The 12,499-nt window shown below is 48.8% G+C and overlaps 1 protein-coding gene across 2 annotated transcripts in view; it reads right to left on the bottom strand.

Moving 5' to 3' along the window:
- Positions 1–12,499, bottom strand: part of Lrp6 (LDL receptor related protein 6) — a 126,668-nt gene that overhangs the window by 8,703 nt on the left and 105,466 nt on the right. For both annotated transcript variants that reach the window (XM_021165898.3, XM_085839845.1), the window contains 3 exons: positions 11,750–11,959; positions 10,113–10,238; positions 6,615–6,851 (listed from right to left, as the gene is read on the bottom strand). In XM_021165898.3, the coding sequence (XP_021021557.1) occupies positions 6,615–6,851; positions 10,113–10,238; positions 11,750–11,959 (573 nt within the window). The remainder of the gene's footprint in view (positions 1–6,614; positions 6,852–10,112; positions 10,239–11,749; positions 11,960–12,499) is intronic.

The raw sequence follows: 12,499 nt of genomic DNA, 5'->3' as shown, positions 1-12,499 counted from the left end.
CTCCTCTCACCCTGCCTTCCGCAGTATAGATGTGTGCCCTCCTCTCACCCTGCCTTCCGCAGTATAGATGTGTGCCCTCCTCTCACCCTGCCTTCCGCAGTATAGATGTGTGCCCTCCTCTCACCCTGCCTTCCGCAGTATAGATGTGTGCCCTCCTCTCACCCTGCCTTCCGCAGTATAGATGTGTGCCCTCCTCTCACCCTGCCTTCCGCAGTATAGATGTGTGCCCTCCTCTCACCCTGCCTTCCGCAGTATAGATGTGTGCCCTCCTCTCACCCTGCCTTCCGCAGTATAGATGTGTGCCCTCCTCTCACCCTGCCTTCCGCAGTATAGATGTGTGCCCTCCTCTCACCCTGCCTTCCGCAGTATAGATGTGTGCCCTCCTCTCACCCTGCCTTCCGCAGTATAGACGTGTGCCCTCCTCTCACCCTGCCTTCCGCAGTATAGATGTGTGCCCTCCTCTCACCCTGCCTTCCGCAGTATAGATGTGTGCCCTCCTCTCACCCTGCCCTCCGCAGTATAGATGTGTGCCCTCACTCTCACCCTGCCCTCCGCAGTATAGATGTGTGCCCTCCTCTCACCCTGCCTTCCGCAGTATAGATGTGTGCCCTCCTCTCACCCTGCCTTCCGCAGTATAGATGTGTGCCCTCCTCTCACCCTGCCTTCCGCAGTATAGATGTGTGCCCTCCTCTCACCCTGCCTTCCGCAGTATAGATGTGTGCCCTCCTCTCACCCTGCCTTCCGCAGTATAGATGTGTGCCCTCCTCTCACCCTGCCTTCCGCAGTATAGATGTGTGCCCTCCTCTCACCCTGCCTTCCGCAGTATAGATGTGTGCCCTCCTCTCACCCTGCCTTCCGCAGTATAGATGTGTGCCCTCCTCTCACCCTGCCTTCCGCAGTATAGATGTGTGCCCTCCTCTCACCCTGCCTTCCGCAGTATAGATGTGTGCCCTCCTCTCACCCTGCCTTCCGCAGTATAGATGTGTGCCCTCCTCTCACCCTGCCTTCCGCAGTATAGATGTGTGCCCTCCTCTCACCCTGCCTTCCGCAGTATAGATGTGTGCCCTCCTCTCACCCTGCCTTCCGCAGTATAGATGTGTGCCCTCCTCTCACCCTGCCTTCCGCAGTATAGATGTGTGCCCTCCTCTCACCCTGCCTTCCGCAGTATAGATGTGTGCCCTCCTCTCACCCTGCCTTCCGCAGTATAGATGTGTGCCCTCCTCTCACCCTGCCTTCCGCAGTATAGATGTGTGCCCTCCTCTCACCCTGCCTTCCGCAGTATAGATGTGTGCCCTCCTCTCACCCTGCCTTCCGCAGTATAGATGTGTGCCCTCCTCTCACCCTGCCTTCCGCAGTATAGATGTGTGCCCTCCTCTCACCCTGCCTTCCGCAGTATAGATGTGTGCCCTCCTCTCACCCTGCCTTCCGCAGTATAGATGTGTGCCCTCCTCTCACCCTGCCTTCCGCAGTATAGATGTGTGCCCTCCTCTCACCCTGCCTTCCGCAGTATAGATGTGTGCCCTCCTCTCACCCTGCCTTCCGCAGTATAGATGTGTGCCCTCCTCTCACCCTGCCTTCCGCAGTATAGATGTGTGCCCTCCTCTCACCCTGCCTTCCGCAGTATAGATGTGTGCCCTCCTCTCACCCTGCCTTCCGCAGTATAGATGTGTGCCCTCCTCTCACCCTGCCTTCCGCAGTATAGATGTGTGCCCTCCTCTCACCCTGCCTTCCGCAGTATAGATGTGTGCCCTCCTCTCACCCTGCCTTCCGCAGTATAGATGTGTGCCCTCCTCTCACCCTGCCTTCCGCAGTATAGATGTGTGCCCTCCTCTCACCCTGCCTTCCGCAGTATAGATGTGTGCCCTCCTCTCACCCTGCCTTCCGCAGTATAGATGTGTGCCCTCCTCTCACCCTGCCTTCCGCAGTATAGATGTGTGCCCTCCTCTCACCCTGCCTTCCGCAGTATAGATGTGTGCCCTCCTCTCACCCTGCCTTCCGCAGTATAGATGTGTGCCCTCCTCTCACCCTGCCTTCCGCAGTATAGATGTGTGCCCTCCTCTCACCCTGCCTTCCGCAGTATAGATGTGTGCCCTCCTCTCACCCTGCCTTCCGCAGTATAGATGTGTGCCCTCCTCTCACCCTGCCTTCCGCAGTATAGATGTGTGCCCTCCTCTCACCCTGCCTTCCGCAGTATAGATGTGTGCCCTCCTCTCACCCTGCCTTCCGCAGTATAGATGTGTGCCCTCCTCTCACCCTGCCTTCCGCAGTATAGATGTGTGCCCTCCTCTCACCCTGCCTTCCGCAGTATAGATGTGTGCCCTCCTCTCACCCTGCCTTCCGCAGTATAGATGTGTGCCCTCCTCTCACCCTGCCTTCCGCAGTATAGATGTGTGCCCTCCTCTCACCCTGCCTTCCGCAGTATAGATGTGTGCCCTCCTCTCACCCTGCCTTCCGCAGTATAGATGTGTGCCCTCCTCTCACCCTGCCTTCCGCAGTATAGATGTGTGCCCTCCTCTCACCCTGCCTTCCGCAGTATAGATGTGTGCCCTCCTCTCACCCTGCCTTCCGCAGTATAGATGTGTGCCCTCCTCTCACCCTGCCTTCCGCAGTATAGATGTGTGCCCTCCTCTCACCCTGCCTTCCGCAGTATAGATGTGTGCCCTCCTCTCACCCTGCCTTCCGCAGTATAGATGTGTGCCCTCCTCTCACCCTGCCTTCCGCAGTATAGATGTGTGCCCTCCTCTCACCCTGCCTTCCGCAGTATAGATGTGTGCCCTCCTCTCACCCTGCCTTCCGCAGTATAGATGTGTGCCCTCCTCTCACCCTGCCTTCCGCAGTATAGATGTGTGCCCTCCTCTCACCCTGCCTTCCGCAGTATAGATGTGTGCCCTCCTCTCACCCTGCCTTCCGCAGTATAGATGTGTGCCCTCCTCTCACCCTGCCTTCCGCAGTATAGATGTGTGCCCTCCTCTCACCCTGCCTTCCGCAGTATAGATGTGTGCCCTCCTCTCACCCTGCCTTCCGCAGTATAGATGTGTGCCCTCCTCTCACCCTGCCTTCCGCAGTATAGATGTGTGCCCTCCTCTCACCCTGCCTTCCGCAGTATAGATGTGTGCCCTCCTCTCACCCTGCCTTCCGCAGTATAGATGTGTGCCCTCCTCTCACCCTGCCTTCCGCAGTATAGATGTGTGCCCTCCTCTCACCCTGCCTTCCGCAGTATAGATGTGTGCCCTCCTCTCACCCTGCCTTCCGCAGTATAGATGTGTGCCCTCCTCTCACCCTGCCTTCCGCAGTATAGATGTGTGCCCTCCTCTCACCCTGCCTTCCGCAGTATAGATGTGTGCCCTCCTCTCACCCTGCCTTCCGCAGTATAGATGTGTGCCCTCCTCTCACCCTGCCTTCCGCAGTATAGATGTGTGCCCTCCTCTCACCCTGCCTTCCGCAGTATAGATGTGTGCCCTCCTCTCACCCTGCCTTCCGCAGTATAGATGTGTGCCCTCCTCTCACCCTGCCTTCCGCAGTATAGATGTGTGCCCTCCTCTCACCCTGCCTTCCGCAGTATAGATGTGTGCCCTCCTCTCACCCTGCCTTCCGCAGTATAGATGTGTGCCCTCCTCTCACCCTGCCTTCCGCAGTATAGATGTGTGCCCTCCTCTCACCCTGCCTTCCGCAGTATAGATGTGTGCCCTCCTCTCACCCTGCCTTCCGCAGTATAGATGTGTGCCCTCCTCTCACCCTGCCTTCCGCAGTATAGATGTGTGCCCTCCTCTCACCCTGCCTTCCGCAGTATAGATGTGTGCCCTCCTCTCACCCTGCCTTCCGCAGTATAGATGTGTGCCCTCCTCTCACCCTGCCTTCCGCAGTATAGATGTGTGCCCTCCTCTCACCCTGCCTTCCGCAGTATAGATGTGTGCCCTCCTCTCACCCTGCCTTCCGCAGTATAGATGTGTGCCCTCCTCTCACCCTGCCTTCCGCAGTATAGATGTGTGCCCTCCTCTCACCCTGCCTTCCGCAGTATAGATGTGTGCCCTCCTCTCACCCTGCCTTCCGCAGTATAGATGTGTGCCCTCCTCTCACCCTGCCTTCCGCAGTATAGATGTGTGCCCTCCTCTCACCCTGCCTTCCGCAGTATAGATGTGTGCCCTCCTCTCACCCTGCCTTCCGCAGTATAGATGTGTGCCCTCCTCTCACCCTGCCTTCCGCAGTATAGATGTGTGCCCTCCTCTCACCCTGCCTTCCGCAGTATAGATGTGTGCCCTCCTCTCACCCTGCCTTCCGCAGTATAGATGTGTGCCCTCCTCTCACCCTGCCTTCCGCAGTATAGATGTGTGCCCTCCTCTCACCCTGCCTTCCGCAGTATAGATGTGTGCCCTCCTCTCACCCTGCCTTCCGCAGTATAGATGTGTGCCCTCCTCTCACCCTGCCTTCCGCAGTATAGATGTGTGCCCTCCTCTCACCCTGCCTTCCGCAGTATAGATGTGTGCCCTCCTCTCACCCTGCCTTCCGCAGTATAGATGTGTGCCCTCCTCTCACCCTGCCTTCCGCAGTATAGATGTGTGCCCTCCTCTCACCCTGCCTTCCGCAGTATAGATGTGTGCCCTCCTCTCACCCTGCCTTCCGCAGTATAGATGTGTGCCCTCCTCTCACCCTGCCTTCCGCAGTATAGATGTGTGCCCTCCTCTCACCCTGCCTTCCGCAGTATAGATGTGTGCCCTCCTCTCACCCTGCCTTCCGTAGTATAGATGTGTGCCCTCCTCTCACCCTGCCTTCCGCAGTATAGATGTGTGCCCTCCTCTCACCCTGCCTTCCGCAGTATAGATGTGTGCCCTCCTCTCACCCTGCCTTCCGTAGTATAGATGTGTGCCCTCCTCTCACCCTGCCCTCCGCAGTATAGATGTGTGCCCTCCTCTCACCCTGCCCTCCGCAGTATAGATGTGTGCCCTCCTCTCACCCTGCCTTCCGTAGTATAGATGTGTGCCCTCCTCTCACCCTGCCTTCCGCAGTATAGATGTGTGCCCTCCTCTCACCCTGCCTTCCGCAGTATAGATGTGTGCCCTCCTCTCACCCTGCCTTCCGTAGTATAGATGTGTGCCCTCCTCTCACCCTGCCCTCCGCAGTATAGATGTGTGCCCTCCTCTCACCCTGCCCTCCGCAGTATAGATGTGTGCCCTCCTCTCACCCTGCCTTCCGTAGTATAGATGTGTGCCCTCCTCTCACCCTGCCTTCCGCAGTATAGATGTGTGCCCTCCTCTCACCCTGCCTTCCGCAGTATAGATGTGTGCCCTCCTCTCACCCTGCCTTCCGCAGTATAGATGTGTGCCCTCCTCTCACCCTGCCTTCCGCAGTATAGATGTGTGCCCTCCTCTCACCCTGCCTTCCGCAGTATAGATGTGTGCCCTCCTCTCACCCTGCCTTCCGCAGTATAGATGTGTGCCCTCCTCTCACCCTGCCTTCCGCAGTATAGATGTGTGCCCTCCTCTCACCCTGCCTTCCGCAGTATAGATGTGTGCCCTCCTCTCACCCTGCCCTCCGCAGTATAGATGTGTGCCCTCCTCTCACCCTGCCTTCCGCAGTATAGATGTGTGCCCTCCTCTCACCCTGCCTTCCGCAGTATAGATGTGTGCCCTCCTCTCACCCTGCCCTCCGCAGTATAGATGTGTGCCCTCCTCTCACCCTGCCCTCCGCAGTATAGATGTGTGCCCTCCTCTCACCCTGCCCTCCGCAGTATAGATGTGTGCCCTCCTCTCACCCTGCCTTCCGTAGTATAGATGTGTGCCCTCCTCTCACCCTGCCTTCCGCAGTATAGATGTGTGCCCTCCTCTCACCCTGCCTTCCGCAGTATAGATGTGTGCCCTCCTCTCACCCTGCCTTCCGTAGTATAGATGTGTGCCCTCCTCTCACCCTGCCTTCCGCAGTATAGATGTGTGCCCTCACTCTCCCAAGTACTCTCACTACTGTGCTGCCTTCTGCCAGGAGGTTTTCACCAGAGCCCAACTAAAGCCAGCACCTGCCCTTGACGTTTCAGAATGTGAGCTAAATACACCTCTATAAAATGTCACTGTGGTGACTTGAATGAGCAATGTCTCATTACAAGGGAAATATTTAAACACTAGGTCCCCATTTGGTGGAGCTGTTTTGGGAGGTTATGGGGAGTTGCAGTGTTAGAGGACGTACATCGGGCAGGGAAGAGCTAAGTTTACAGTCTCACCCCACTCCCAGCTCATTTCCTCTGCTTGGTATCTTGAAGGAGAAGATGTGGTCTCTCAGCTTCCCTGCCTTTATAGACTCTCCCTCAGGAACTTTTGGTCAAAATAAACTCTTTCTTCATTAAGTTGCCCTTGGACAGTGTGAGTGGTTTTATCACAGCCAAAGACACTCACCACAAAGGTATTTCGATCAAGTAGCAAAATAAACACATTAATTTGTAGAGAACTTACATATATAAAATGGTTCAAATAATTAGCTACATATATAATGTGCAAGGCATAGTCAAATATAAAACTCAAATTATTGAGCCCAAAAGCCAAAACAAACAAAAACAACAACAAAAGGACTCTGAATTTTAAATAACTTGATGCAAAGAATCATAAACCAAGCACAGAGGAACTTAGTACCTTCACAGTTCTTCTCATCTGATTTGTCCTGGCAGTTCGCATCACCATTGCATCGAAGGGCACCATCAATGCACTGCCCACTGGCACACTGGAACTGAGACTCTGAGCACACAGGACAATTGAGTTCATCACTGTGGTCTTCGCATTCAGTGAACCCATCACACCGCCAAGCCACAGGGATGCAGTCAATGTCCCCAGTGAAGCAGGTAAACTGCTGAGGAGAACACGTTGGAGGCTCTGCACGTGAGGAGAGACGGAAAGAGCAGTGGTCACACAGAGACAACACGAGAGCCAAGGGGGCCTAGGCAAACTACACAGGCAACATGTTACAATACGTACTTCATCTGCTCACAAATATCCAGTTAAAAACACAGGCAGTCTTAGCATTACAGTCTGATTAGGACGAAAACCTCTGCAACCCACCCAGGAAACACCACCATGACTGCCAATTTCCATGTTGTTTAAAGTTAGCTTAGAATGAGCATAGCGCTGAGGTGCTCACACCCCTGAAGACCCCACTCTTTCTTGTCACTGGGTTTACTGCGTGAGAGGTCGAACATAGCCCAAGAATGGAGTCCTGGGAGAGAAATCCTGAGTGCTTGTGAGAAAACTCCAAGAAACAAGACACGAGTTTTGTGACCTTGGTGTCTTAAAAACATCTTGGAACATGTTTTCATGCTCCTTCCAAGTCTAGTGGACAGAAGTGAGTCTACTTCCAGGTTACTCATTAGAACTGGCTACTGTTACTTGTTTATATGTCTATGGAAAAGCATGCTTCTGCCATGTGTGGCGAGGCCTGGACACAAGCCACCATGCACTCTTCTTCTCTCATTTTTCCTTATGTTCCTTCCCTGTCTGTCTTGTGTACACAGGTGCAGGTCAGAGGAGGATACTGCGTGTCCTGCTTTACTGCTCTCCATTTAAGACAAGGCCTCTCACTAAACCTGGAGCTACACTGGTGGCCAGAGAGCCACACTGACCCTCCTAATTCAGCACAGGGCTAGGGCCACAGTATGAACAGCCATGCCTGGCTTTATTTATTTTTCCATGGTGCTCGGAATTGTAACTAGGGCCCTCCTGCTTGTGCAGCAAATGCTCTCATCACCTCAAGCACAACCCTCCTCTTTATGTGTCCATACCCCACCCTTTCTTGAATTTTAAGAGTCAAGGTCTCATCCTGTTTTCATGCTGAACTCTGGGCTCAAATAATTCATAACCATCCATGTAACTTAAACTGATCTACAGACACAAGTCATTACACACAGCAGTAGCCCGTTCATCATGAAAAATGAGTCAGAGAGGCTAAGTGATGTTCAAGGACACACAGCTGACTGTGTGACAAACAAGGGATGGTCATCCTTAAAAGGACAAGAGTAGAAGAACTAGGGACGTCATCAAAGCCTTCATTATTTTGTCAACTTGTGTTTGTCTACATGAGCAAAGTCTTACAGTACACCCCGGGCTAGTCTTGAGTTGGAGAAAATCCTGCCTCAGCCTTCTGCATGCTGGATTACAGTTTGTAATCATATATTGTTATTATTAATATTATTTAATTTATCTTACCAAACTTATTTCATTAAAACATGTGCTAATAAATCCTCTAAGAAACACATGAGTTTATCATATGCTGATCAGAAAAGCATTATCTTTAAAACAGACTAATGCAGATTACAGCTCAACAGTTTACATGGTAAATCTGAAGGATTTTTTCTTAGAGTTTACTATGTTTTCAAAACCATATTAAATTGTATGGAGGATTTAAAAGCATAAATATGACCCATGTTCTTAAAAAAAACAAAACAAACAAACAAAAAACGAATGGTTAAGACAGAATCAGGCAGTAAGTGAAAGTAGCCGTCTGTAGCTCACACTGCACAACATGCGGGAGATCTAAGCAGTTACTACAGACCTCTGAGCACGGGACCTCACAGGCACTTGATGAATACGTAAGATATTACAAAAGAGGAGAAAGACACATTTGTAATGACACAAGTACACAGAAGCACATGGAAACAGACCTCGCCAGAGCGGACATCAACCAAATTCTTAAGTCAGATAAAAGCAGAGAGCCAGGTGGGAAGAAACACAGCCTGAGATGGTACACGAGGCAAGTTCAAGTGAGAGCTGTACAGTGACGTTTAGTTCCCAGACTTCACTGCTTACTTACGCTGTGGAATCACTGTACGTTACAAAGACTGCCCAGAACATGCACAGAAGTTTCATTAAAAATGAAACACAATGGTTCCTCACAGCAGAGTAACTGTAGTGTTACATAATGAACTGTGACTCAGTAATTAAAAAGTGCTGACACATTTATACCCCTGGATCTCAAAAAGACATTATGTAAGAGAATTATGTAAGAGAATCTAACATCCAAAAGGTTACATGCCAAGGCCCCACTGATAATGTTCAAACCAACGCTGACTGGCTACACTCTGCAGAGTAGGAGCTGCTTCTAGAAAGAACCGAGACTCCTTGCTTTCTCTGTTTCCTTCCCTTTCCTCTGTGCCTCTGTGCCCTCCTCTCCCTCCTCTCTCGAGTGGTGGTGGACTGAACAGGTCCCACTAAATGCCCAGGCCAGATTCTAATCCACCCTGTGGTCCAGTGCTGGTATCATAGGGTCATGGGATTCTCTTTTGTGACTGCCACAATCTTTCTTTCCCCCTTCCCTGTTTGTTAGCTCATTTTTTATTTCTTGGAGAAAGGGTTTCCTTGCCCAGGATGATCTTGAATTGTGTCCATCTCTCAAGTACACAATCTTCCAGAGTACTTTCTTAAAGCAACATTTTACATCTTGAGTCAGGTGACATTTGCATTAATTTTCTAAAACTTGCTATTAATTTTCTATACAAATAAAAAATTACTTTATAAGCAAAAAAAAAATGAGTCCCTTTAAAAGATATTTTCTAACTGAAGATGGGATACTGGTTCAGTTTTATCTCTTAAATTTCTTCAGGATTTGCTTTTTAAAGCAAGTCTAGCATTCTATATGGAAACACAATTTCTTTTAACTATGATAAAACATATGTAACAACATTTTATCAATTGAATCATTTAAGGGTATATAATTCAATGGCATTAAATATGCTTACATTGCTGTACAAGGTTTGATTTTGTTTCATTTGTTCTGGAAATATAATTCATAGGTTGAAAATACCATAAGATATATATAATAAAAAAATACTATTTGACTTTTAAAAAGGGAACTCCTATCATGTGCTTGCTACAAAGAAATGAGCCTAGAGAATACATGTTAAATGAAATAAGAATGGTAACCACCTAATAATTCCACTTTTATGTGGAATGTGTAAGACCCATGCAGAAACAGTTTGTTAAAACAGTGTCACTGGAGGCTGGAGCACTAGGGAAACGTCTGGGGAGCAAGTGGGGGAAAGGTGAGCCTGGGAGACAAACAAATAGAACAAAAACAACCAACTAAGTCAGGAGAAATAGCAGCTTTGCAGACTAGCAATAGATGAACGAGTTTAACATCGTTACCTCCACAGGACAGCTCATCCTGAAGCAGAACTAAGTGCATGGGGCAGGAGCATCTTGTCGTACCATCTCCTTTTACAAGGCAAATATGTGAACAGCCACCATTATCCTGGGCACAAGGGTGCTGTCCTGGAAGAGTGATTATCATAATTGATTTATGAACCACAAACAATACCACATCTTAAAAACTTCTGACTTTACCTCTACATAGTTTAATTCCACGCTCTGTCCCTATATGACCTCTAACACATTATCTATCCATGAGCCCAGCAAGGAGGCGAATGAGGTGGGAGCCTACTATGGCCAAGCGAGTCTTAAACTCTTAGGTTCAAGTGACCCTCCTATCTCAGCCTCCAGAAACACCCAGACTGCAGGCATGTAGATCTAGCAATGTTATACCATTCTAAACTGCTGTAGGTTTAAGAGTGCCATGAGGGACGCCCTGGGTTCAACCCCCAGGGTCATACAAACAACAACAAACCCAAACAACATGATGAATAAAAAATCCAACTATGATATGTTAACTATGTAGTTAAGATATTAATTGCAAATAAGGGCATGAGGAGGCACACCTGTATTCCAGTACTGGAAAGCAGAGGCAAAAGCCCAACCGTAAGTAAAGGCCAGAACTGGTTACACAGCAAGTTCTAGGCCAGCTAGGACCACACAATGAGACCTGGTTTCAAAAACACCAAATAAGTAAAACATGATTTATAGAATTAGAAGTTGCCAGGGAGACTGTTGGCACTTATGTAGTTTTATTTCTAAAATTGAGAATTCTCTTCTAAACATTTTAACTCAGAACTCTACTTTCCTAAAGAATAAAAGTATTTCATTTTAAAGGGTATATTTTAATAAAAAATTTGTAGAAAATTAAAGTTAGTAGAAGACAGAACTTTATGGTCACATGGAACTGAGAAAGACAAAACTGCTTGCTTGTTCAATTGCCAAAGGTAGCATAAAGTATTACAAAGGCCTAATTTCCTCTTATTGGGTGAAGCTAAAAAGACAAGCCATTCAGCAACTCTTCAATGTCAGCTTTACAACTTGTACTTACAACGTCACCTCTCTGAGTTTTCTATTTAGCTGTGTTACAAGCAATCTGATCTTTGCTATTACAGTATCAGTATCATTATGCAATATAGCCGTCACTTATGATCTGTTTTCTATCATAATATGGGTGTGTTGATATTGAGATGGTCAACTATCTACAAAGGAGCAGATTACCCAAAATGGATGCTACTTATTATACTTGAGTATGTATCAACAAAGGTGGTTCTCAGTCGTTCAAGTATACAATACCACTCAATTATCTACTTAGACTAAAGACCAAACCCAGGCCTTGTGGATGCAAAGCCAGTGCTTTACCACTGAGCTACATCCCAGGGCTAGGTTTTACTGAGACTAGGTCTAACTGGCAATCTTCCTGCCTTCTCCCTGGTGCTAAGATTACAGGAGTATACTTCTTTACCTGTCTTCATGATAATTTTGAAAAACCCAAATCACACTCTATTTAACACTTCAACACAATTTTTCTAAATATTAAAAACAAATAAAGAAGAAAAATGTTGAAACTATGAAGCCATGTCTTGTTTCTTACAGCACAGCAGCCCCTGGCACTCACTGTCCACTTCACTTACTGTACTCCTGAAGGTTCAGCTCCTTTACTGCATGGATGTCACTCAGCTGAGCAATTCGAGCCTGGACCTTGGTTCTTCCTTCTCGACCAGTCATGTCAATTTTTTCAATCATCTGCTGCTGTTTATCAATCCAATAGAGCCAGTTTTCAAACACGGTCAGGCCCACAGGTTGTAATATATTAGAGTCTTCTAGCACTATCCTGTTGGCACCTTGGAAAAGGAAAGTATTTAACAGCAATGATTTGTGAGCCCAAATCCCACTTTCAGCAGTTATCCCATGAATACCAGGTAGATCCTAGAAGTAAGGGAAATCCAAGCGCTTCCCCGTAAGACTTAAATGTGGCAGAAAAGGGTGTAAGACCAGACATGAGCAACTAGGAGTTAATCCCAGTCCATGGAGAATTTTCTAGTTATGAAGTGTAACACAGAACTTGGGACAGCAGGATTCAATTTCTTTTTAGCAGAATCCATTTTGAATTAAAATTTTATGAAAAGCTGACACGATAAAACAGATCAAAACAACTCCTGTCTAGATGAGACAGCGGTGGTAAACACTTGAGACGTCTATAAAAAACAATTCTTCTGCCACTCGACCTGAGTTCTCAGAACACACACAGCCCATCTGACTCACAGGTAGTGGATTAATCCTATGCTATCCTGGACTCAACATCTAAGAACAGAGATATAATGAGGGCAGGTTAACTTCTACAGCACAGATAAGCAATTTGTGGTACCTCTGGAGTTTGGTAT

This window comes from Mus caroli, unplaced genomic scaffold (assembly GCF_978045245.1).
Source record: "Mus caroli unplaced genomic scaffold, Mus_caroli_1 scaffold_7, whole genome shotgun sequence".
NCBI classification, from domain to species: Eukaryota; Metazoa; Chordata; class Mammalia; order Rodentia; family Muridae; genus Mus; species Mus caroli.
The sequence above is the reverse complement of the archived record's forward strand: the minus strand, read 5'-3'. Positions and strand labels throughout refer to the sequence as shown.